General features: G+C 41.7%; 3 protein-coding genes and 1 pseudogene across 4 annotated transcripts; all 4 read right to left on the bottom strand.

Moving 5' to 3' along the window:
• Nucleotides 1–400: 400 nt before the first annotated feature.
• mrm1 (mitochondrial rRNA methyltransferase 1 homolog (S. cerevisiae)) lies at nt 401–5,413 on the bottom strand. Of its 2 annotated transcripts, XM_021623132.2 has the most exons (6): nt 5,131–5,413; nt 4,106–5,031; nt 3,912–4,005; nt 1,883–2,003; nt 1,672–1,791; nt 401–1,541 (listed from the first exon to the last, which is right to left on the bottom strand). In XM_021623132.2, the coding sequence occupies exons 1-6, from the start codon at nt 5,134–5,136 to the stop codon at nt 1,495–1,497; spliced, it is 1,314 nt and encodes a 437-aa protein (XP_021478807.1). In that variant the 5' UTR covers nt 5,137–5,413; the 3' UTR covers nt 401–1,494. The 2 variants fall into 2 exon arrangements, with proteins under 2 accessions (XP_021478807.1, XP_021478806.1); XM_021623131.2 differs by having other exon boundaries at nt 4,106–5,413.
• Nucleotides 5,414–8,015: 2,602 nt separating this feature from the next.
• LOC110536825 lies at nt 8,016–10,391 on the bottom strand (annotated as a pseudogene).
• A 4,536-nt stretch (nt 10,392–14,927) lies between these two features.
• On the bottom strand, nt 14,928–17,116 carry LOC100301685 (retinol dehydrogenase 12 (all-trans and 9-cis)). The gene is given in 5 exon segments (NM_001160514.2): nt 14,928–15,433; nt 15,542–15,868; nt 16,197–16,320; nt 16,606–16,724; nt 16,952–17,116. Coding segments are annotated over 5 exon segments (984 nt in total). The 5' UTR covers nt 17,106–17,116; the 3' UTR covers nt 14,928–15,173.
• Nucleotides 17,117–17,888: 772 nt separating this feature from the next.
• On the bottom strand, nt 17,889–27,016 carry LOC110537242 (PHD finger protein 12). Its single transcript, XM_021623133.2, has 13 exons — nt 26,026–27,016; nt 25,474–25,655; nt 23,868–23,940; nt 23,169–23,719; nt 21,814–21,946; nt 21,516–21,680; nt 21,263–21,421; nt 20,340–21,147; nt 20,067–20,213; nt 19,704–19,802; nt 19,498–19,580; nt 19,169–19,307; nt 17,889–18,974 (listed from the first exon to the last, which is right to left on the bottom strand). The coding sequence occupies exons 1-13, from the start codon at nt 26,089–26,091 to the stop codon at nt 18,601–18,603; spliced, it is 2,979 nt and encodes a 992-aa protein (XP_021478808.2). The 5' UTR covers nt 26,092–27,016; the 3' UTR covers nt 17,889–18,600.
• Nucleotides 27,017–27,331: the final 315 nt, after the last annotated feature.

The raw sequence follows: 27,331 nt of genomic DNA on the forward strand, positions 1-27,331 counted from the left end.
ATCCTTGTCTCATCGCGCACTAGCGACTCCTGTGGCGGGCTGGGTGCAGTGCACGCTGACCAGGTTGCTAGGAGTGCGGTGTTTCCTCCGACACATTGGTGCAGCTGGCTTCCGGGTTGGATGGGCATTGTGTCAAGAAGCAGTGTGGCTTGGTTGGGTTGTGTTTCGGAGGATGCATGGCTCTCGACCATCGTTTCTCCCGAATCCGTACGGGAGTTGCAGCGATGAGACAAGACTGTAACTACTACCAATTCGATACCATGAAATTGGGGTGAAAAAAGGGGGTAAAAAAAAATATACATTTTAAAAAGATATGCCAAACCTGAAATGCTCACTAACAGGGATGCGAACAATTTTGAGCACCACATTTGAGAGAAATAAGCTTTTTGTACATATGGAATGTTTCTGGGATCTTTTATTTCAGCTCATGAAACATGGGACCAACACTTTACATGTTAAGTTTACATTTTTGTATAAATAACCAAGTACCTCAGGCCAATTCACAGCCCCTCCTCATCTCTGGCTGTATGGCCAAACACTGCAGCACACTGGGAAATAACAAATGGGTCTGCTTATAATAAAGCTATTCATGAATTATATAGAAAGAGTCATCAGCTACCACTGCACTGTTCAGAGTTGTAGGAGAGTATTTACACTGTAGAGATAATTACATTCCCACAAAAACATATTTCAATGGATGTAAGCATGCAATCCTTGAAATTATAGTTTCGGATTGTAACAAAAACAGATATGTAAATCTAACTCATAAGCATGATCTGAGGCAATTGTTAAATATATGCTCAATAAAGAACAAGTCCTAACAATTAAACTTCTGATAAATCCTGAAGATTTGTGATAACGTTTCAACTATACACACACAAATTCATGTGTGCACATTAATTATAAATGAGCCCCCTGGTTAAATTCTGACAGTGATAAAAGGGCAAATGTTGCCTATCAATAGCAGCCGCTTGTTCCCATGATCAATTTTAAACAGCCCCTGACCAGAAGCAATAGCCCAGAGCCTGTGGCCATTCCCCCCTCCCTTTCTATTCAAAACCAGCATTTGCAATCAATTTAGCTGAACCGAAGCCACTGACCCATTCTAACAGCACAACAGTAGCTCTTTCGTCAGGGACCACATTCTCATAAACATTTGTATTTTTATGGATTCAACATTCACATGTGCAAAAGTCATAAAAACCCAAGCGGCTAACATTAGAAAGTTGCAAAGAATGCAATAACTTTGAGTAGACAAGGTTTTATTTATTTTCATTACTTCATACTATGTTACCATTCAGAAAAGTAGCTAGCATGAAGGTCCAAAGCAGTGCAGAGCAGCACGGCCAGGGCACATCAGCTGCCCCAGCACAATCACTCAGCCATCCAGGCCTCTCAGACATCCTGAATGCTAATTGATTAAGTAAATCCAGTCATTAAGCCCAGCGAGGGCCTCCAAAGTAAACACATTGAGTTGTGTAGTTTAGTCGGGCATCAATGGCCACCTCTATGGGACGACAACAGAGAGTGCAGCAGGATGCCTGGAGAACAGAAGGGAGGAGGGGAAGAAAAGGGATGATTAAATCACACTGAATGAGAGCATAGATAAAGTATTCCATCTCTTTTCTTTTTCAGAGACAATGAATGCAGATAGTCTAGCGGTGGACTTACCTGTAGCCACAGAGACATTGAGGGACTCGACCCCAGGGTGTAGATCTCTGCGGGATGGGATGGTGAGCATGACCTCACAATGCAGACGCAGCTCCCGGGACAAACCTTCCCCTTCACCACCTAAGTGAGGACACAGCAGGGTGGAGTTAGGAAAGCGAAAGCAAATAAAACTCACACACATGGTCCATGGACACACACAGGAAATACTTACCCATCAGCAGAAGCGTAGGTTTGGTCATCTGGAATTTGGAACATTTCATGACAGGAACATGGGAGTTCTCTGCTTCAGCTCCTACTGTGCCAATAACCTGCCAGCCTTGTGCCACTTTCACCTGCACAGAACAGACCCTGGTCATCAGCTAGTGAGGACTATCAAATAGCATCAACCCCCTAACAGTTGATGTTTACAGGTAACTTCCAAAATAAAAGAAACACCAACATAGTGTCTCAATAGAGCGTTAGGCCACCACTAGCATCCAGAACAATATCAATGGGCCTTGGCATAGAGTTTCAGACACTTGTATAATCTATTGGAGGGATGCAACACCATTCAACCACGAGAAATTATAATTTGGTGTTTTAAAACAATTAAAACAATTTCTTCGACACCGCTCCAGAATCTCCCATAAATGTTCAATTGGGTTGAGTTCTGGTGACACACACCCTTTAAACCTCCTATGCTCATTTGAGACCCATCTTTCAAAGTCACAGATCTCTTCTAGCCACAGTAGCCAAAATAATGGGCAACTGGACAATTTTATACATGACCCTGTTAATTGTTTAACTTAGGAATCACATCTGCTTTCAATATACAGAGCCTTCAGAAAGTATTCATACCCCTTGACTTATTCCACATTTTGTTGTGTACAGCCTGAATTCAAAATGGATTACATTTTAGTTTTTTCCTCACCCATCTACACACAATACCCCATAATGACAAAGTGAAAATATGTTTTTGAAAATGTATTGAAAATGAAATACAGAGATATCATTTATGTAAGTATTCACACCCCTGAGCAAATACATGTTAGAATCACCTTTGGCAGCGCTTACAGCTGTCAGTCTTTCTGGGTAAGTCTCTAAGAGCTTTGGACACATGGATTGTAAAATATTTGTCCATGATTCTTTTAAAAATCAGCTCTGTCAAATTGGTTGTTGATACTTGCTAGACAACCCTTTTCAAGTCTAGCCATAGATTTTTAAGCAGATTTAAGTCAAAACTGTAACTCAGCCGCTCAGGATCATTCACTGACTTCTTGGTAAGCAACTCCACTGTAGGTTTGGTCTTGTGTATTAGGTTATTGTCTTTCTGAAAGGTGAATTCATATCCCATTGTCTGGTGGAAAGCAGACTGAACAAGGTTTTCCTCTAGGATTTTGCCTGTGCTTAGCTCCATTCTGTTTCTTTCTTCTCCTGAAAAACTCCCCAGTCCTTCAAAATTGCAAACAAATCCATACAATTATGCAGCCACCACTATGCTTGACAATATGGAGAGTGGTAATGAGTTATATTTGCCCCAAACAAAAACTTTGTATTCAGGACAAAAAGTTCATTGCTTTGCCACATTTTTAGCAGTATTACTTTAGTGCCTTGCTGCAAACAGGATGCATATTCTGTACAGGCTTCCTTCTTTTCACTCAGTCAATTAGGTTAGTATAATGGAGTAACTTGTGGAGTAGGTACAAAGTTTTCTATCACAGCCATTAAAACTCTGTTTTAAAGTCACCATTGAGAAATCTCTGAGCACTTTCCTTCCTCTCCAGCAACTGAGTTAGGAAGGACACCTGTGTCTTTGTAGGGACTGGGTGTATTGATACACCATCAAAACTGCCCAACTCAGAGACCTTCCATGCAACGTATGTGATTTGTTAAGCACATTCTTACTTCTGAACTAATTTAGATTTGCCAGAACAAAAGGGGTTTAAATAACATAATTCCACTTTGACATTATGGGGTATTGTGTGTAGGCCAGTGACATCAAAAATGCTAAATTTAGACCATTTTAAATTCAGGCTGTAACAACAAAATGTGGAAAAAGTCAAAGGGTATGAATACTTTCTGAAGACACTGCACTTTCATCCCTCATTTACTCAAGTGTTTCCGTTGCTTTAGCAGTAAAGACAAAAGTAAAAACAGTAAAGACAAAAGTAAAAACACATTCAGAAAATAAATAGTGATATTCTGAAAGTATGCTGACCAGTGCATGGCCAGGCTAAAATGCATTAGGACAGGTGCAGTACCTTCACCATATCTACGAGGCTATCATAGCCATACACTCTCATGACCTCCATTACACCCGAGCTGGCCTTACTCACAACTGGTGTCAACGGACAGCTAGAAGCAAAGAGACAACACATATTACAGCCATAAACTCAATAAATTATTTCTTAGTCTTACAAAACAAAGTTAGATCTTGAATATTGGGTTTAGCTACCTGTTACGAAGACTGCTAGCAACTCCGTCCACCCCAAGAAAATATGCAGAACGCAGGATGGCACCAAGGTTCATTGGGTCCTGCACTCTATCTAGGACTAGCCAGAGGGGGATGTGACTGCTGTCCCTGGGGGGCTTGGAGGTCTTGTCCTCAGTGAGGAAACCCAAAAAACTGGCCTGTAGGCATAAGCCCTGGTGAACCCCTCCTGAGCACATCTTGTTCAGGTCATTCTTACTAACCCTCTGGATTGGCACACCCTGCTTATGGGCCTCCTCACACACCTGTCGTACGGAGGCCCTACGAGAGGCCTCACCCTCCTTCACAAACAACCTGTGTGCATTCCTTCTGCCCTGGGTGAGAGCCAGGAGACAGGGAGACACACCAAACAACGTCTCATAATTACTGTGTTCTTCTTTGGACAGTCTTTCTCTGGAGTCCTTTACTAGCCTCTCACACTCCTCTGGAAAGTCATCCAGGCTGAGCTTCCGGAGCTCAGATGACATTTTGCTGTCTGTATTTGTTTTCCTCTCCCGTTTGATTGGGGCACCTCTCTGGAACTCAAATGATACTCTATTGTCTGTATTGGGCTTCCTCTCCCGGGATACTGAGGTCTCTTTCCTCCAGACATTTCTGGAGGCTGGAGTCTCTGGGTCATCCTTTATGTCTTCAGACTGACCTTCGGATTTGTACTTTCCTACTTCAGACACAGCAGGCCTGTGTCGCATTCCAGAGCTGGTTATAGCACTGCTTCGCCACCCCTCAGCTGTTTTGACTCTGCTGTCCTTAGGCCAGAGGAGAGCACTAGCGCAATGGTAGGATGCAAAGTGACAACCCACTCTCATGTCTGACTCTGATACCAAATTCAACAGTCTACTGTTGACGAACATCCTGGAACACCGACAAGCCAAATTCCAAGTCCCCATGTTCTTAAAATGAAAATACATAAAATGGCTCTACAGTTACTGTGACTGGATGGTCAACTTTGAGAAAACTGGATTATGGCAATTAAATAAACGAGCGCCTACCAGCATCAGTCACGCAGAGGTCCTTCGGCAAAGCATGGCAGGCTAGCTAACGTAGCTAACTTAGTAAACTTGTTAAAACGTATGCAAACTGGACACCACGTCGTAAAAACAAAACTTTAACATATAATATTGCCTGAATTAAAACTACATATTACGCTAATTATTTTCAGTTTATGCTTTTCTAAAAATCCAGACCAATATCATTCAACATCTAAATTACTCCAAGTGCTACCCAGCGTGACTTCAAGACTCCGCCTCCTCCAGGAAGTAAACTATATATTTTCTTCATCCTTCAGAGGGTGAACATACCTAGTACGATAATCAACACTACCCTCTAACGTTCTTCTATGATATTGCATGTCCACACGTTATGTCATGAAACAGATAAGACTTTAAAATGGTCGTTTTTTTTCTTCAGTTGTATTATTATACTTTGGGGTAAGTGTGCCTCCCAGAATTATCTCATTTTACCTTTCAATCTCATGATTGAGAGTGAAAATATCTCACAAGATCCCAGCTCACCCATTCACACAGACAAAGGCAGACCCTAGCTGTTGCAGCAAGTGCAACCACATTGTTGAGTGTGGCATTTTATTGTTCCCAGCACAAGGTGCACCTGTGTAATGATCATGTTTAATCACCTTCTTGATATGCCACACCTGTCAGTTTAATGGATTACCTTGGCAAAGGACAAATGCTCACTAACAGGGATGTAAACAAATTTGGCACACCTGTACTTGGGGAGTTTCTCCCATTTTTTTTATGCAGATCCTATCAAGCTCTGCCAGGTTGGATGGAGGGTGTCGCTGCACAGCTATTTCAGGTCTCTCCAGAGATGTTCGAAACATCTCAAGGATGATAAATGGAAACAGGATGCACCTGAGCTCAATTTCGAGTCTCATAGCAAAGGGTTTGAATACTTATGTAAACGGTATGTTTTTTTATTTGTAATAAATTTGCAAACATTTCTAAAAACCTGTTTTCACTTTGCCATTATGGGGTACTGTGTGTAGATCGATGAGGAAAAAAAATATTGAACCCATTTTAGAATAAGGCTGTAAAGCAACAAAATGTGGAAAAAGTCAAGGGGTCTGAATACTTTCCAAATGCACTGTAAACAAGGTAGCTAACCTGTTCGAGTATGCAGTCTAATTACACTACATGCAAATGCCCATAACATTCACTAGTGTGCATTGTTGGAGAGAAGTGAACTTCATGTAATTCAACTATCTCTCTCTCTCTCTCTCTCTCTCTCTCTCTCTCTCTGAGGACCTGAGCCCTAGGACCATGCCTCAGGATTTCCTGGCCTGTTGTCTCCTTGCTGTCCCCAGTTCACCTGGTCGTGTTGCTGCTCCAGTTTCAACTGTTCTTCCTCCGGCTATGGAACCCTGACCTGTTCACCGAACGTGCTACCTGTCCCAGACCTGTTGTTTTTCAACTCTCTAGAGACAGCAGGAGCGGTAGAGATACTCTGATTGATCGGCTATGAAAAGCCAACTGACATTTCTCGTGAGGTGCTGACCTGTTGCACCCTCTACAAACACTGTGATTATTATTATTTGACTCTGCTGGTCATCTATGAACATTTGAACATCTTGGCCATGTTCTGTTATAATCTCCACCCGGCACATCCAGCAGAGAACTGGCCACCCCTCATAGCCTGGTTCCTCTCTAGGTTTCTTCCTAGGTTCTGGCCTTTCCAGGGAGTTTTTCCTAGCCACCGTGCTTCTACAACTGCATTGCTTGCTGTTTGGGGTTTTAGGCTGGATTTCTGTACAGCACTTTGTGACATCAGCTGATGTAAGAAGGGCTTTATAAATACATTTGATTGAACTAGTAATTTAATTACATTTTGCAGTAACTTGTTTAACTACATTCAAATATTAGTAGTGATTTCAGTTGCTAATTACTTTTTGTTGCCATGTAGTGGCATAGATAGCTACTGGAACTAAACACTACTACTTTTGCTAAAATAAAATAGGTGAAATAGGCAGGAATGTCCTTTCTTTTCAGCATTAGATCTCCCTAATTCTCACTTTGTGTTCAGTAGGATAAATCACACATTCTGTTAACATCTGACTACAGCGATCTGTTCTTGCAATTTGTAATCTACGACATTTCAGATGTATTTTCACAAAGTGTTGAAAAGAAATTCTAAGAAACTTTAGTTAAGTAAACTATATATTTCTTAACGGTAGCTTTAGTGTAGCTAAACTTCTTCCAGTGTGAAATTATTGGTAGCTTGGTAAACTATATATTTTTAGTGTAGCTTCCAACACTGCTAGTGTGGTAGGTAACATGCTGGAATTAGTCACTGTGTTATATCCGATAGAGCCGTATTCTATTTGAATTTACAGTGATGACAATAAAGTAATGCCTAGGGAAATCAATCATGTGTATAATTTTTATTATAATATGCCAAACCATTTCTACTAGAGCTACATACATTTTTGACCTGTCCTAGGTACACTTACTCATCATCGTCAATACAAGACATGTCACAAACAGGTGGATATCAATGTCGCCAACATAAATGGTGCAGCATGAGCAGTTTCTCTTGTCACATTAATCAATTGAGTCGTACAAGGCGCATTTTCCCCAAGATCTGTAAACCACCAACTATTGTTCATTTATTTCTCAGCACTGACTGAAATGGCACCATAATACAACAGAATTTTAAAAAGGCAATACATTTAGTTTTTTTATACGCAACTTAATTAATGTCTTTCCTTTCCTTTTATAATGTGTCTGGGGGACAAAAAGAGGGAAAATTAACAATTCAATCTTATGTATTACATTTTCTGTGAAGGGCAAACTGCTAAAATTAATTGTCCATAAGTGAGTGGTTGAATCTTGTAGCAGTGTGTAAAAGTGTCTCCTTTACCTTAAAACAGGCCACTCAGCCACCTTAAAACAGGCCACATGAACTTCCATAACTTCTTAGCGACAACGCAGTTTTTGCCTTTGGCAACCACATCCTGCACGTCCTCCGGTGCACAGCAGAAGAAGTAATGTCTGCTCAGGGGCTCAATGCCATCCTGGAGGTCACAGTGGAGTGTAGTCTGGACACCGGATTCTGGATCCAGGAACAACAGTCTGGCTATTGGCTTGATTATGAATTTCTGCCACAAGCTGCAGTTTCGGGGTAGCTCCGTTTTCACTACTCCTACAAGGGCCAAACATAATAGAGATATGAGTTAATTTTATTTTACCTTTATTTTACTAGGCAAGTCAGTTAAGAACAAATTCTTATTTTCAGGTTAACTGCCTGTTCAGGGGCAGAACGACAGATTTGTACCTTGTCAGCTCGGGGGTTTGAACTTGTAACCAACCTTCCAGTTACTAGTCCAACGCTCTAACCACTAGGCTACCCTGCCGCCCCATTAATTAATGGAAAGAACACAGTTGAACTGATAACTATCCAACACAGGAAAATGCACACCCTTAGCCTGTAACCCATGACTTGTAGAGTGTATTTAGTAACTTTAATTTAACAAGGGGAACCAATTGAGACCAGGGTCTCATTTCCAAAGGTGCCCTGAGAACATCAGTTCAAACAATGTGAGCAACAATTCAAGCATGATCACTGCAAAATTACAGTTACAACATTTCAAATAAATTATGTTGGGATTCAAATGGGCAGTAGAAACTAATATGTACAATCAATCAAAACAAGTGCAGTTTCCATTGGTTACATTTTTGATTAAATTCACCTTTTGGGAACAAATAATCAAGTCTTAGAGTGACCTATAGGCCATTCCAGGACTGAGGGGCATAGTAACTCAAAGCAGTCTTCCCTAACTCAAAGGAGCCTTGTGGAACCTCTAATGGAAACCAGCATTGAGATTGAGTTTTCTAGTTACCAGATTTCTAATTTAGAGGTGAGGCGAGGTAGTATGGGAGGGACTCGTTGTTGTTCATTATGACAGACATACCATTTAATCATTATGAAGGAAATGAACACTGTAGCAAGTGACATTGGTACCCTTCAGCCTCTTGGCCAGCTCGTGGTTGAAGAGAATGTTGCACAGTTTGCTTTAGCAGTAAGAGTGGAAGAACTGCCTGCTGTACCTCCCGGTGCCCAGGTGTTTATTAGTGACAAGGGCATCAAAGTCAATGTTTCCCCAGCAATATGCCATGGAGCCCAGTGTGACTACATGGCCCTAAGTGCCCTCCTTCAGGTGGTCCAGCAAAAGACAGGTCAGCAGAAAGTGGCCGAGGTGGTTGACCCCAAACTCAATAGCAAAGCCATCAGCAGTGCGCCCATCCACCACCAGACCTGAAGAGTAATCAGAGATGGTGCAATACAGTCCAATAGCCTTTTTCCACTCATGTCTTCTTTTTATTACAATATGACCACTGTTAATGAGCAGATCCCATCTAGCCTCTGTCTTCAGGAAGGTCTCAGTGAAAGAATGCACTGCCTGGAGGCTCCCCAGGTCTAACTGCATGTACACCACATCAGTGTTGCCCGTCTTCTGAAATACAAATATCAATTTGCTAGGCCTATATTTATAGGCATACCATGTTTTTCTAATGGTACATCTCACTAATGAATATTCGAAAACAAATTTTGAATAATTGATTTTCATAAGATTCTCACACCCTTTTTATATCACTTATAGCAAGTTCAGCTTTCTTTTGGATGTGCCATGCCAGGATTACTCTTGCAACCCTCCTGGCAAGCTCCATAGCAGTGGCTTTTCCAATGCCAGTGTTCACACCTATAGAGTGAACAAGACATGGACAGTTCCAGAAGTGCAACGCAAACCTGATTGAAACTTGCTTCAAGCCCTGAGGTACAGTAGCATCGCCTACTAAAGGCTGCATGAGACAGCAACAAAGATGACACCACAGTTTTACATTTAGCAGACACTCTTATCCAGAGGGACTTACAGCAGCAATTAGGGTTAAGTGCCTTGCTCAAGGGCACAATGATTTTTTACTTATAGTCTCCTCAGGGATTTGATTCAGCAGCCTTTTGGTTACTGGCACAACGCACTTATCACTGATGATAAGATATTGAGCTCCCACAATGACAATGTCATGGCAAGACTGACATTCGACTCAGTCTCTGGGAATAAAGGCCTTCAAAGCAGTCAAACATTTTTAAAGGACTAAATATTTTCTAACTTACCTGTTATTATTACAGTCTTCCCTGCCATCACTGCATTTGCTTTACATTTTGAGCTTTTGAAAATAGTTTCAACAAAGAGAATGTACAATGCAACTACACCAGCTGCAACTAATAAAGGTAGCATTATGGTTTTGCACGGTCGTGTGACACATCTCTCTCATCATCTATCTCATCAGAAGTGCAACCCGTGAATATAACGTGGTTAGTTGTATAGCATGCTTTTTGTTACCTGTGAGACCTAGGCTACCTGTCCCACTGGTTCCCTGTAGGTACAATATTCTGAACAAACCTGTCCGGATTTACTATTCAATTACTTCGTAGTGTGCTTGACTCAAAGGAGGCCGCATCTACATTTGTTTGACTTCTGCTCAGAATACCATGGTCGCATTAAAAAGACAGGTTTAGACCACTGACGCTGTGTCAACACTTGACACTTACATGTGACTTCTGCTATCAAAATATGAAGGTAATAATGCATTTAGAATATAGTTTATTTAGATTCATGAATACACTAGACCAAAAGCTTTATTTGATGGCTGTTTTAAAACTAACATCCTGCAATTCTATGTATGAATGATTCATGTTCACTACTTGGTCAATTGATTTATTGATTAAATCTATGAAAAGAAATGATATGAATTGATAGCTCACCCCTCTGTTTTCTTTTATTCTGTAATAACCATGTGTTCAAGCTGATCAAATCAAAGTTTATTTAGCGCTGTTCTTTCAGAACCATGAAGGGCACTTCAGTCATTTCAAATAACACTACTCATCCTTTATTAGTATTACAAATAGAAGATTATCACTTCTCACAACGGTGCTCTTTTAGTAAAGGTAGATCAAAGCTGAGTCAATGTCTCGCAAGATCACATAACGATGAATTTGTCACGCCTTGTCCATAGAGAGGCCTTTTATTCTCTATTTTAGTTAGGCCAGGGTGTGACTAGTGTGAGAATTCTATGTTCTTTTTTCTATGTTTTTGTATTTCTTTGTTTCTGGCCGAGTATGGTTCTCAATCAGGGACAGCTGTCTGTCGTCTCTGACTGAGAACCATACTTAGGTAGCTCTTTCCCACATGGGTTTTGTGGGTAGTTGTTTACTGTTTCGTATCTGTACCAGACAGAACTGTTTCGGTTTCGTTCGTTCACGTTGTTGTTTTTTTGTATTTTTCAGTGTTCTATTAAAAATAATTATGAACATGTACCACGCTGCACCTTGGTTCTCACCTTCTTCTCTTGAATGCCGTTACAGAATTCGCATTTTACCTAACAAAACCAAATTAGTATAGCATAGTATGCATATAGGCTAATGTTACTGTTTCACCAAAAACACCTAATTTCTATTGAGATTTTACGATGGTTAGTTGAAGCTAAATAGTCAAAAATAAATCTTATGCATCAAAACTCAACAGAGCCACCAGGCAGGATATATGCTTTGATTTTAAACAAAATACAAGAAAGGCTACTACTTTGTTAACATCCTCTGCACTAATTTGCTCATGAAACAGTAGTTCAAGAAGATCAAAATGTATAGGCTATTCCTATGAAACTGATTGAGATCAATCAAATGATTGGCATGCAGATGCAGTTTCACTGGTAAAACGTGAATAATTATCATTCAGATTGACAGTAATGATGGCCTATTTTGAAATTAGGCATGCCTAACTTGGTGTTTGAGGGAATTCAAAATATACAATTTCCTTGACATAATATGTGTGGGCATAGGCAGACTTTGCAATTGGAGGTTGCATTTTATGCATATTTTATAACAGGGCTCTCCAACCCTGTTCCTGGAGATCTACCATCCTGTAGAGCCCTGTAATGATAGGCTATTCAATAGGCTACATCTGTCAGTACAAACTTTGATTGAGGAAATCATGACTAGTAATGGCCCAGTGCACTACTTTTGTTATTATAATTTTTTAATGTTTTTTTATTCAGAATATTTTTTTATTAAGATTTTTCAGGGGGTGCTGCAGCACCTTCAGCACTCCTACTTCCCGCGGCTATGGTCTAGATGCACAAAAGTAGCATTGTGATCAGATTGTATTCTGATCTGGCTGACCACTTCAGGAAGTGGTCAAGGATCCATTGTGTATGGATTTCTCCTTAGTCTGGATGCAATCAGGCAACCAAAAGTGCATACAGTGGGCGATGTCATCAGCACATCAGCACTGTCTCCAGAAAACGTATTTCGGGAGCGAGAGGCATCTTTTTTCATTAAAGTGTTTTCTGGCTTCATAAATGCTAGCCAACATTACTAGGAAAACAATTTATTGTTTGGCAAGAATTATGCTATCCTGTTTGCAATCCCTTCAGCTTTGCTAGCTACCTGGCTTGTCAGAGGTTAGTTGGCTAGTTAGCTACAGTAGTTGGCTACTGCCATCAAGTTGTTGTGTATTATCAGATTTAGCCTGTTCCACCATTTGCAGAATGCATACAGACATTTCAATATAGCGCGGGAAAAGGGAATCCAGACACAACATGGACACGGTAGACACATTTCAATGTAGGCTCTGTAGAGTTCGACAATGGAATGTAAACTGTGGAACACAGAGAGACCCTTGGGCATCAAAAGTTGGAATAATTAAACAATATTTCTATTTTTGAGAATGAGGGAGTGGTCCATGGACACTTAAGGTACAGTCACGAGTGTGTTTCATTTGGTGATCTCATTTTTTCACTAGCTTCTCTCTCTGCAAAAATGATTTCTAAGGCCCTGAGCAGAGATTATTTTTGCCATACTGATTGTGGTAAGGAGCCACACATGCATAGCTGTTTATTTGTTGTGTCCCTTCCCCAATTTGCAGCTGGCAAGGGTAGAGTGTGGGAATATACAGAATATTTTTTACAATGTATCGAAATAATGTATTGTAATACCATTGTGCAGGTTCCCGCAAGACATTTTGTAGTCTCACACACCACAAAGGGTAAAGAGTGAGAGAAAAGCGGGAGACAGACAGACAGTCAGGGAGACAGACATGTTATTGGTGCTATGTTGAAACAGCATGCCCAGGGAGGAGGAAGACAGAGTGAAGGCACACAGCAAACCTTTTTGTTTCATTTGTACTTGTTTTCACCTACACACACACTTCCCCACACTTTTATTACCCTTGGGTCCAGTGGACCCTGCTCCCACATATGTAATATAAATGTGTAGGGGGGTGCACAGTGTGTACTCAATGAAAATGTGTTATTTTACATGTTCTTAACAGAAAACGAGCCAAGGCAAATGAGTCTCAGGTTGAAAAAATAATTCACTGTATTATTTTTATTTTTAGTAAACATTGAAAATGGGTCCCACAGACCCGGACACCACACAAGGGTTAGGCAGAATAACTTTAAAATACTACTTAAGTCGTTTTTGAGGTATCTTTACTATTTACATTTTTGACAACTTTTACTTCACTACATTCCTAAAGAATGTTCTTTTTACTCTATACATTTTCCTTAACACCCAAAAGTACTCGTTACATTTTTAATGCTTAGCAGGACTGTGAAATTCAGACACTTATCAAGAGAACATCTGTTAAGGGATTTTTTATCAATAATGACTAATTATGTATACATTTCAATCAGGACTGACTAATCAGAAAACTGTTATGTTACTGTATAGATGTATGAATTTTCTTTTTAACCTTAGTACTGAATATAATGTGTGTAAATATAATCAAGAATTAGAACAATGACTGTCTGTTCCTTGGTAGAAATGAATGAACTTATAGCCAGACTGGCTAGAATGCTTATCTACACAGGCAGACCTTGGCTTGGGTCGTAAATGATCTTACTAGGGAGAGACGATGTGGGAAGGCTTGAGAACTATACAGCCATTGTACTGCTGGTTGATGAGACGGGGTAGTACGAAAACTAATGATGTCATTTTCAGTTTATAATCTGTGGTAAACTGTATCATGTTCAGTACTCTCGAGAATAAACGCAGCTGGTTGATTTTTGAGTCTTACAAATTCTTAGGAATTGACAGTGTTTAATTTGAATTGGGTATTAAAACATAGAGGAATATAATTCCTGTAACAACATCTCAGGTCATCTCTACACCCTCTGATCTGGCAGACACACAAAGCATGTAAATTATGTCTGAGTGTTGGAGTGTGCCTCTGGCTATCCGTAAATGAAAAATAAAAAAATGGTGTCGGCTGGTTTGCTTAATATAAGGATTTTTTTATTTATTATTTATACTTTTACTCTTGATACTTAAGTATATTTAAAACCAAATACTTAAAGACCTTTACTAAAGTAGTATTTTACTGGTTGACTTTCACTTGAGTCATTTTTTATATAGGTATCTTTAGTTTTAATCAAGTATGACAATTGAGTACTTTTTCCACCACTAAAATCAGTCTTTTGACCAATCACATCAGATATTTTCGCACCAGATCTTTTCAGAGCTGATGTGATTGATCAAAAGGCAAATTAGTAGGAAAAAAATAATAATTGGGCTCCCTGTGTAAATGTAGCCATTCTGACCCAGGAGGTGGTCAGAGACGCATTGTGTGGATTTCTCGTTATTTCTCCTCAGTCTGGAGTCTACATGCATTAGCAAAAAATGATGTGGTGGGACAGAGACACTTCCCCAGAGACATATCACCTAGGCCTGGGGTTTTTCTGGAATAGTTAAGTAGCAGTCTTGACACAAGGGGAGAGGATATGCCTAGCTTTTTTTTATTATTCAATATTCAATCAATCGATTTAATCTTTTCAGTATAACTTTGACTTTTCACCCACTGCCACACTTAAGAGTAACGGAATGGAACAGATTTCCAGCATTCAATTGGACTTGAATACATCTCTGTTAAGAATTATCAGGAAAAGCAACACATTTTCAGGATTGTCCCACCAGGGTTTTGGCCCTGATAAATACAGTGAAAAGCAGGGTCTCTGTGTTTGCATTAAGACATGCCACAAAGTCTCTCACTGACTTCCCACAATTTTTTAGCCACAGCGTCATCTTTGGCGTCGGCATTCACCTTCTGTACTGCACAGCAGGAGAAGTAGCATCCACTCAGAGGCTCTATACCCTCCTGGAGGGCACAGTAGAGTGTAGTCTGGGCCCCAGATTCTGCGTCCATACAGAAGAGCGAAAGGATAGGTGCCGACATCATACACCACAAGAAGCTTGAATACCGGCCTATTTCAGTCTTGACTGCTCCTGTGATAGAAAATAAACATAACTAGTAAGCATATTGTATATTTCTGCACAGTTACAGTACATACCATCCGGTCTTGCTTACATGCTATAAAGTGTTGAAGCACTGACCTGGACACAAGCTGTAGCAGGTGACATTTGTTCCCTCCAGTCTTTTGGCAAGCTCGTGTGTGAAGAGCATATTACACAGTTTGCTATGACTATACTTCTTAAACAAAGCCCAGTCAGATTCTCCAACAGCCAGGTCTTTGTGGGTACTCAGGCAGTTAAAATCGATTTTGCCATACTCATGAGCTTTGGAGGCGACAGTCACCACTCGACTCGGACCGCATTCCTTCAGACGGTCCAGCAGCAGCACAGTTAACAGGAAGTGGCCGAGGTGATTAACGCCAAAGATCATTCCCACGCCATTCTTTGTCTTGCCACCTTTCATAAGCCCTGCATAAAGAGGACACATGTTTTCAAAAGAAATACACTTTCACTGCTTTGTTAATGCAGGTTTGCTGTATATTCTTATGTCCTACACCTGCATTGCTTGCTGTTTGGGGTTTTAGCCTGGGTTTCTGTACAGCACTTTGATATATCAGCTGATGTAAGAAGGGCTATATAAATACATTTGATTTGATATTAAGAAACCAATCCAACCATATAATCCATTGAGATTTGGTGTGTTTGAGAGAGGATGGAACATGTAACAAATATGACTATAACACAATGTGAAATATCACACTAAATACCGGACTCATGCCAGCAATGCATGACTCACCGGCGTTGTTGACAAGAATATCGAGTCTAAATTCAGACTTCAGGAAGGTCTCAGCAAAAGATCGCACAGACTGTAGGCTTCCAAGGTCCAGCTCCATGAACACAACCTCATTGTTCCCAGTCTCCTGAGAAAGTAAGAATGACCAGTCAGATGCTCTGTGTCCCTCACTTTATAGAGACTAATAAACCAACCCGTCAACAAATTAATCAGCTAGTGACCAGAGCACAACTATCTGTAAAATGTGAATGAGAGGGAAAGGGTGAGGGGTGAACCTGACTGAGGCAACTACAGTAATATCGTCCATGTATGATCCACTGGCACCCCCTCAGTCAAAGACATGTAACTACAGCAAGGTTCAACTGTTTACCAGACATCTGGAGTGAGACATGGACTCTGACACCTCTCTTACCTTCTTGATGTCACTGATGGCAGCTTCTGCCCTCTGCTTATCTCGGCAGGCCATTATAACCCTCGCACCTCTTCTGGACAGATCTATTGCTGTTGTTTTCCCAATGCCTGTGTTAGATCCTGGAGAGACACCATTGGGACGCACCCACATAGACGGCTAGTTCATATCCAACGCCAAATGTTTTAAATACAATTCTACAATTTAGCAAAGAAATGCGGAATCAGTCCCATATGACCACCAATAATAACGGTACATAACATTAGATAACGGTCACTTACTGACTGTACAAGATGATGAATAATTGCCCACCATTAGTGTCACATTGTTTTATAATGTACAAACTCACCAGTGACGATTACAGTTTTCCCATGCAACTTGGCATTGCTTTTGCATCTTGGTCGTTTGAGATACCAATTACGAAGTACATAAAGTGCGATGAGACCAGCGCTGACAAGAAGCAGTGTGAACATCTTCGTACAGTACTTTTTCTGACTGTACATAAGTATGTACTACAGCGTCATAGGAATTGATGTAGCTGTTGCGCTAGGCAATAAACGCGCCCTTTGTCCTGGCACTCCCTCTTTATAAAATTAACAAATTATGCAACAAGTTGATTATGGTTCAAGAATTTGGCAAAAGTTCATTTTCGTGCCACCTAGTGGTTATAAACACGGACTTCCTCGTACAATAACAAACATCCTAGTTGACCTCAAACCTACACTACACAGTTCAAAGCTACACCGGAACAAACATAGCTAAGCGCAATGTTAATACATTGTAACAAGCTACTCACAGCCCATGGTAAAACGTTAACCAATGCGGCAAAAAATGAGTGCATTTACTGCATGTATTGTAGCAAACAGAGACAGTGCAATTGAACCCCAGTCTTGGCAAACTAGTTTACCTAAACAAAGGTCGCTACACTATCTCCTCAGTTTGGGAGTGTCCCCCCACTCTTCATTTTATGAAGTCCTTCACATGTACACAACTCTCCAATGGCCTAACATGCGACATCCCACTCCTGACACCATCGTAGCAAACGATGACATGCAATGTCCCTTTGTGGGTCTCCCAGGCAAGCTTGCTAACCACTGCTCCAATAAGGTTAACGCATTTAAGGGAGATCGGCACTAGCTTACCTAGGAAAGGATTGCTACAGTATGTACTATGTAGCCCACATCTACAATTGGTAGTTAGCAACAAATTAAATGACAGAAGCCAAAGTGCTCACTGATGCTTGTTCTTAAAAATCTTCAGGTATTTACATTATGACAGACAAGAAACAAAGTCAAAGTGGATTTGTATTTACAGAGTACATAAACATTTGATGAATTATTTCTAAAAACAGACCATTTACTATGTTGACATAGTATTGAAAAAAACTGGACTAACACTTTTGAAAACTACTGCACAAAATTCACATGAAGCACTGTACAGATTTAAGCCAAAATGGCCATCATTTGAGTTTGCATACAGAATCCTATGCTTCCCTTGTTCTGCTGAAAAATAATTCTTAATCATGTACATTTGTGTGTGGATATTTAAAACACACACACCCATGTATGTATAAGCATGGATGTGTACACATAGGTTTGAATATATAGCTGCTACCTGTAGTGCAATAGTAGCAAAACAAACATCTGAACTACATTTTCAAATACAGTACAAACTAAAATGATAAAGAGCAAATAAAAGTAGCATTTTCAGAGAAAGAAGCATCATTACTGGCACAAAATACAACAAGTTGGGTACTTTACAAGTGACGTTGCTTATTTTTTCGCATGTCTACGATAAACCATCCCTTTTTTCAATGCCAAAGTTGTCCATTTACAAAAAATATAAATTCTATGTGCAACTTGCCCACAAAATATGAGTCTTAAAAATACTTAATTTCATGCAAATGTATGAACATAAAATAAGAACGCTTTCCCTTTTTATTTTATACAGTATACAAGTACAGCTGCTGAGCCTGGTTCTGTTGATGTGGGAACAGAGCTAGGGGACAAGGTTAGGTTGTATCACTGGCACTTGGTGGAGCTGGGAGGTGTGCTTGTCAGAGGGTTCTGTTCCTTCCTGGCTCTGGGAGGTGGTGTTTGGGGTAGTCAGGGTTTCCTCTTTGGGCTGCTTGCAGGCAAACTCTGTAATACTGAAGACAAACTGCATGCAGCCCAGCTTGACGAAGCTGCCGTGGTGGAGCAGGGCAGTGCCCTCCCAGCCTGCCCCACTGCCCCCAATCAGACTGGAGCTGCTGGCCTTGCAGTCGCAGCAGGATCTGGACAAAGTCCCTTGACACTGGCTCATCCCCCCCTCCTCTAGCACCATGGGCTCCCCCACACCTTCCACTTCCTGTTTCCTCCTCTTGCAGCGCTCTGTGGGTAAAAGACATGGCAAACAATCAGACCTTGTTAATGCAAGTTAAAGCAAGGTCCATCTCTGTTAAAGCAGATCTGTGTCTGCTTTAACAACATTAGGAAATATGCCATCATGGTCATTACTAAAAGTTGAAGGTGAACTACTTCCTTCCTGTTTCTATAGGAAGCGGTACCAGAGGAGCTCCACTCACTGATAATGTTCTGCACTTTGGAGACCAGGCTGCTGGAGGGGCTGGGGCCAGTCTTCTCAGAGAAGTCACAGGAGTACAGCACATTATCCACCATGGTCCCGTGTTCACTGTAGTTGAGAAGCTCATACTGCTTGGTGTTCTGATCGAGGCAAGAAAAATGACAAAATAAAATATTCAATTTACAGAGCAGCTACTAAAATAATCCCTCAAGCAAGGAAATATAAATCTGAAACATATTTATACTTTATTTCTGTACGAGTCAGAACTTATCATAAAATTGTTTCCAATACCAAGAACATGTTTGAATGTGAAATAAATGAGCCACCCACCTCATCATAAAAGATGCAGGCATGTTTGCCTGACACATAATTACAATGACCATAGTTTGTAAGGCACACGTCCATGTCAGCACCTGCAAACAACAAGACACAGCCTCAAGTCAGCTAAATCTGCCAGGGATGGAAGACACCATTACATGAAAAGGAGTTCCTGCTATTGGGTCATGTTGGGTTATCTGGGACAGAGGGAATCTTACCAGTTCCTATGTACAGGCTTCTGTAGCACATACTACAAGCTCCTCCTTTCCCAGTCAAAGGATAAAACACAGCCCTGGCCTGGATATCCTTGTTTTGTGCTGAGAAAATAAATAACACATTAACTCCTCAAAATGATGCTTTATACAGAACAAGTTAACAATATAGGACAAACTAATTCAAATGAGGGATGAAATTACAAACATGACGATGAAAGGGGGATAGAAGCAACGGCCGTTAATAGAAATGGAAAGAATGATCGGCGTGAGGTAGGGTTAGAATGGCCAGAGTCAGAGTGAGGGAGGGATATAGGGAACACTGGGTGGTGGTGGTGGTGGTCCTGATAATGAACAAGGGTTTCTTACCTTCCGTAGGCTGGGGTTGTGGTACAGGAGGTAGGCTGATACAGCTGCTGTGTGGAGGGGAAGGAGCTTTAGGGCCAAACAACTGCTGGATCCTCTGCCAGGCCAGGAGTTCAATAAACTTCTCATCTAGACTACTCATCTGAATCTCTGGAAAATAATCAAAGTTAAAGAGATATAGTGAATTCAGTTAGTGTGGATCTAACTTCTCCTCACCAATTATTCACATGTGAAACCAATCAAAATGTCGATCTTATTACATCAGGTGAGACTTACCACCATGGCAGTCTGCCACAGCCTTCAGACAGCTGGACAGGTCTCCCATAGAGAAAGAGCTGGGGAGCAGAGAACCACTCCTGGGGGTCACAGCATCAATATTGACTTTTCCACCTGCTGGTGGGGCAGTGGAGACCAGCTTGGTCGTGCCCTTGATCTGGTATGGTGTTCCAGGTGGGGTGAGGGCACGGGTCACTGCGGTGCTGCTGCTAGTGGTCCGAGCAGGGCCCTCTGTGCCTTGGGAGGGTCTGTGAGGTGGAGAGGGACCTCTGGGTTCTGGTTTGAAGGGACTGGTGCATGGGGATGATGTCACTGCACAGGGTTTTAACAGGGTTTTCTCAGTCTTGACCACAGCTCTTCCAGTGTGGTTGGGTAACTCCGGGCCAGGGGCTGCTGGTGTCTGAGGAATAGGCCTATCAGGACCCGAGGGCTCTCTCAGTTTGTAGAGGTCTTCCTGTCTGCAGGCCTCTGAACTCCCATTGGTCCGAGCCAGCTGCTCCAGAGGACTGTTAACATTACTGGGCCCACAGTAATGACAAGGCTTCTCTGTACACATGCTACACTTGCCTTCTTTGAGTGCAGGCGCCCCCTGGGGGCAAAATGCTGCACTGTCAGCCTTAGGCTTGGAGGCTGGCGAATCTGTCCTGTTAGAAGTGCACACTGCACCGCCCTCCTCCGCTGTTCCACAAGGTTTGATGTCGGCCTTGTTCATTTGCTCAGAGTCCCACTCAGACGATGGCTTCTCCTTCTGCTTGGCCGATAGATGTCTCACTATGCTGCACTGGAGTGTGATGACGTCACGCAGCCACTGGGAGACAATACAGGAAAACAAAACACATGAAATCAGTATTAAAGACATTGGATTTGTTTACTATCATGAAACATTGTATATCACTGCTGCGTAACACTCCAGTGTGTCCTACCTCCTGTTGCTCGTCCTCGCTCGTTAAGTGCTGAGAGGGTGTAAGGTGCTGGTGGGAGGATTCTGGACTGCCGTTACAGATCAGCTCCCCATTGCGGATCCCAGCAGGGGCCATCATGGCCGGGGGACACTTGTATTGGGACTTTATAGCATCAGGGACCTGTCAAGAGACACACAATAGATTGAGTTACAGGATGTGACAACGGTGAACACAGAGGTGGTGTGTTATATTTCACAGTGACTAATAGGCTGACCTTGAGGGTTTTCTTCAGGTGTGTGTGGGCTCCTCGGCGAATGGGGGGATTGAGACGATGCACCCGCTGCAGGAAATCCACCTTGACGGCGTGTTGGGACATCCTGTCCTGAAACTGGTCAAACAGCTGGCAGCGGCCGCTCAACGTCAGGCTCCTCTGCTTCAGCTGGGAGAGAGGGGCACAAAATCAGGTCAATACCATTAAAACTTCATGTTTCAACACATGGATGTGTGTGACTATGAGCTTACTTGCACAACCACACTTAATAAAGGTGAAATAAAATACAAAAATGACTTACCACCATGTGCTCTATGTGATTGGGGCACATCCACTTGCCCACGGGCATGGCAGTAAGAGGGGGGTCCAGACAGTCCATGTGGAACAAAAGGGGGCAATAGTCACACTGGATTAATGGTGCCAGCCTGCAGCTCCTACAACACAAACAGAGGACATTGACAAAAACATGATGGGTTAGATATACGATTGATATCAAACAAGTAGACTGTAAAATATCCTCAAAATAGAGCTAGGGTTAGTTTGTCCTAACAGTTTAGTGAACGAGGGGATCACTTGAGGACAAGAGATGAATGATTTTGAACACTGTCTGGAATCCTGGCAGTGTATCTGTGGTAGAGACCCCAAGCCAAGCCCCAAGGCTCATCATTCCAGAATATATAAAATGCTCAGTGAGATAGTTTGAATTCCCCCTTCTCTCTGGCCAGCCATGTGGTTCTGAATTCTGTGGTATTCCTGACACAGCCATGGCTCTGATGCCAGCCCATAGAGGTGCTCTAGAGGGTCAGAAATAACACATAGCAACATTGTGGTGCCGCCGAAAACACGTCAAGACAAACTCTACAACTCTTCTAACTTTTTTATTTTTTTTTAAATAAATAATTATTTTTTAAATGGGGTAGCCAGTCAGTCAGGCGAATGTTGAATACATCTCCCCCGGGCACCATGATCAAATAACTAACTAGCTTTAAGATTCTCATCCGCACAACCCAATACAAGGAAAATATTAGAAAAAAAAGAAACTAGGCAAATATTACTTTATATCATGATTCTAATAGACTGCTGTAAAAACAAAACAAATAAATAAACAAGACAAAACACAAACTCTGTTTGGCATTCAGGAATGCCTTCAAACAAAAACATCTGCTGAACAGATGTGTACTGCTATTGAATCCAAAACGCTGTTCCAATGGGGTGCCTGCCTCTCATTTAAGACCAAGCCATGCGTTCTGAAAGATAGTCTGCATACTGTTATGTCTCCTTCTGTCGTTTCCTTTCCCTCTCCACTGGGAGACTGTACCATTTTCCTAGTAATTACGGCTCCTCTTTCCACAGGCAGAGTCCTATAATGGTGCACTGTTTGCTCTTTTGAATGCTTTACTTAGCCCAGCCAGAGAAGATGGCGCTGCATTCAATATAATAAATGGCATATTGAATATTTTCATAGTAAACAGCTGAAATCGTGTGTGATCTGCATATAATTGGACAAGATATCTTCTTTCCAGATTCGTTCTCCAAGCTTAGTAAGAATATAACATCTGGTGCCAAAAAAATCCCAGTTAGCCTACACAAAAATAAAGTTCAATAGAAGGCACTGATATTTTGTTATTAAAACATTGGCCTTCCTGTTGTCCATACCTTCCACAGGGATAGCAGACCTTCACTGGCAGTGGGACCAGCCCATTGTGGTCCAGCTCGTGCTGCGGTCGCTTCACATTCTTTCCTGTCATCTCATCTCTCCTCCTCTTTTTACTAGTTCCTGGAAGTGCAGTTGTGCAGGTGAGCTCGTTGGGGAGCTGGAACTGCGTGGGGTTCCTCTCCATGGCAGCAGCTATCAGAAGGTCAAAGGGCCTCTTGAGGTGTGGGGTGGAGCTCTCGGGCTCCGAGCCCTGGGCGTCGTCCTCCACGTCTAGCATGTCGTCATCCATGTAATTCTGCTCCGATGGCGTGGGGGTGTCTGTGGAGGCGGTGGAGGTGGGGGTGTTGGGTCTGCTGCTGGGCCTCCTCTCCAGGAGACGGACCTGGGCAACAGCTGTAGCCCTCAGCCCTGTCGTGCCTCCTACTGCTGCCGTGGGGTCCAGCCTCAGGGTGCCTGGGGCAAGCTCTAACTCTGCTGCAGGGGAGGAAGACTGCTTAGACAGCTGGCGCTCCAGCAGACCATTAATCTGCTCCTTCTTCAGCTCCCGCTTCTATGACACAAGAAAAACATGTAAACAGTCTGAAAAGCACTGGTTACACACTAGTCTCACCAACCTATCCAGATGAATGAAGCACTCAACATAACACTTAACAAACAAAAAGGTTATTTCTCCCCATGTTTCATCAGACTTGACCCACCTTCCTGCGCACCATGCAGCGATGACACATCCAGTCTCCAGGGGGCAGCATCTCCTTACTCAGGGGTGGGTTGCTGCAGGTTCAACACAAGTTAAGCATTAGCAAAACAGCTGGCAAGGAAGTTCAATGCAAATCAGCAACTCATAACATTCAATGCCCTCACAATGTAGCCTAGTTTACAATTTCCAGAGGTATGGTGTTTTCCCAGGCCATTTTTCTCAATTGAAATGACTGAAAATGCTAGAGACCTGTAGCCGATGAAAGCCAGGTGAGAGGGAATGAGTTCAAACGGCTCTTTTTAGGCAGAGTTCCAAGGCCCCTGGGGACACAGTCTCGTGATTCAGTGGCAAAAGTATGTGCTGGATCTATTGAAAAGGCTGCTGGTCCAAAACTAACATGGATTCATTCAAGCTTTCCAAGAAAGACAAAGACTGCAGTGACCACCAAGAAAAAGGAGGACCACAAGATTAAATAACAATCCACTTTCCTCAGCAAAAAACAGCACTGATAACACTTTCATAGAAGAAGTCTTAACAATGAGCAAAAAAATACATAAAAATAACCCTGCAGAACTCATAGGCAAAACTTATATACTGTAGTGCAGGCTATGAGGATAAAGGCCTCTGCTCTGGTAGGTGCCTCATGCCACCAGCTCTGGTGTGCTTAGCTCCCAGCAGCACATGCCATGGTTAATGATTATTCATATCGTCAGTGAGGCTGCACTGCCAGGTTCCCAGAGCTCCTCAATGCTTCAGCAGAAATCCTTGACTAAACCGCACCAACATCCGCAAGCTCATTACATACTGGAAATGGCTGTTAGGAGACGACTAAGTGGGGTAGACAATGCATGCAAAAAATCTGTCATCCTTGACTGAAGAGAAGCAAGGCTAAGTAGCTAAGTGCAGAATTGAGTGCAGACATGTCAACAGAAAAATGGCCAACAACACAAGTTACAGTAGCTATGTACAAAGCTACAGAGTTTTAACATGTACAAAGCTACAGAGTTTTAACATGTACAAAGCTACACTTTTAACATGTACAAAGCTACAGAGTTGTAACATGTACAAAGCTACAGAGTTTTAACATGTAGGTCTAAATAATGTGGCAGAATATTTTTGAAAACAGTCTACAGCGCCACAATTTGGCAAAGAATGTGCATTAGATTAGCCAACAAGAGCTACTAGGAGCTTGTCTGTCAGTAGTCAGCTACCCACAGAGTTGTTAGACAACCACAAATGTAGCCAAGTTCCTCAACTACTTTTTTTTATTGAACCGACTCATTACTTCAAAAAGTGTAAATTATTGTACCTGTTGGTCCTCTGTTGTTGCATGCTTTTTCGTTTGCTGAAATCCATACTTTGTATTTGAATAACGTTTTATTCAAAACTATGGATTTCAACAAAGTTTCGCAACAGAGGACAAACATAGGTACATAGTAAGGGTTTAAGAATTTAAATTTTTTAAGTATTGGAGGCTCATTTAAAAACACGATTGTCTGTGCTCAACTCCATGAAGTCGTTTGGGTACTTGGCAACCACACATGCTGCCTTCCTTGCAAGTTCAAAACCGGGAAGTCATTACTGTAAATTGAAAGATATAAGCATACCAGCACTGTAAATGAAAGGCGGCGGGACAATGATCACAACAGAGAAGGTCGCCTCCCTCTCTGCAACTGTCACAAGTGTCGTGATTCGTGGCTCTCCCTGCTCTCCGGGCATTTTTATCTGGTTTCCGACTTCTTTTTTCTCCATCTTCAGACTTGGGAGGCGCAAGCAATGCTTGTATTTGCTAAAATATCAGGAAAATAGTGCAGTGATAGATCTGGTTAGCTACCTACATTGTTGCACCGTATTTACTGTAGTGGCAAGTCTGCCATAGAACAACAAACCACATTTAAATTAGCTACAATGTACCAATTTCAGTAAATGGTTTGAATTGATATGGTTTGGTAACATGAGTTCTGGCAGAGGTTTGCTTGAAAGAGCAATGGCGTCCAGCAGTTAGCTAACGACGTTAGAGAGCTTAGCTAGCTAGTAGTAACGTTAGTTAGCTACTTCGCCCTATATACCAGCTAGTGAGTTAGCTAGCTACTACTAGATAAACAACTCAAACATGTTATAACCATTTGTAATCGTGATAGTAACAGTAAAGGCTTTACCTGCATAAGACCACCAGAGGTGTCAAGATCATAGACAATCGCTGGGGTCTCCATTTTATCCCACATTCAAACAGCCGAAGTGAGCAAACAATCAGAGCTCCGTTAATAACGAATCCTTCAAGCAGATTATTTCCTAAAACGACAAGTCTTGGGGAAATAAACAAGTTCCTATTCGTTAACTAGTTAATGGTTTTTGGAAAACATAATGTTGTTTCCGAGGTAGATTCAATACAATGCCTCCCTTTACAGTTCAAAGACGAAGAGTCGTTTCTTCATGAAATCCTTAGCTTGGTCAGCCTTGAATTGTTGATCTTCCACGTTGTCCCAACCGTGTAATGCAAAAAGACAAAGTACTCCTTCTTGTTTCCAAATTGGATAAAAGATATTCGGCGTTTGGCCTTAGTCCTTACTGAGGCCTAGCTTTGTACTGTACATGGTGGTTGTGCTTGTCTCTACGCCTGTGGTTGAAGCTAACGTTAGCTATAATGCTGTTTACAGAGGCATATTTGTTCCCTTCCATAATAAAATAATACAATCAAACACCTGTAGCTCACATACCTGACATATAATTGCAAATAGATGAAGTATTATCCTTGTATATCGGGGGAAACAGCGCAGAAACTGTAGCTGGTATTATTGTTATGAATAAATGCTAGCAAAGCATCAGCCCTGACAGTGCTAGCTTCATCCTCACCATGGAGTTGGCGCAAATTTGCGTAGAACGACGCTTTGAGCATGCGCTCTACCACTGCTTGCTCTCATCTTAGTAGAGACAAAAATGGGCGTTTCGAATAAAGCTTGAGCTTTGGATACGATAGAAAATAACATTGTCATCCGTGGAAAATAGTTGTCATACATCGTATCAGGAATTGGGTTGTTCTGCTAGGGTGATCACCGATTGCAAGTTTGCTTATTGCTTTTACTAAACTGACAAGAAAACAAACTTCTCCTCGCTGCCTCGTTCCCTATATTTCCAATAGTACATCCTCCTACTTGTCCTCGACGACGAGTAGCCTATGCCAAGTAGTAATTCCAGTCAATCGTCCTGACTGTTCATAGGAATTATCAAGGAAAAGGAAAATCATAAAATAAAATGTGTAAATTGACCAATTTATTTTAAATTTGTAAAAAATATATATAATTTCCAAAAATGCCCGATGCCTCATTTATCAATCATGCGTAGGGAAAAATCTGTGCGTAAACCATGCGTGGGATAATGTCCACGCAAAGTGAGATTTATCAAAATAAACTTTGGCTGGAGAGTGTGTGTAAATTGACAGTGCCAAATTGTGGAATAGGGAACTGC

Source organism: Oncorhynchus mykiss, chromosome 12 (genome assembly GCF_013265735.2).
Source record: "Oncorhynchus mykiss isolate Arlee chromosome 12, USDA_OmykA_1.1, whole genome shotgun sequence".
In the NCBI taxonomy this organism is placed as follows: domain Eukaryota; kingdom Metazoa; phylum Chordata; class Actinopteri; order Salmoniformes; family Salmonidae; genus Oncorhynchus; species Oncorhynchus mykiss.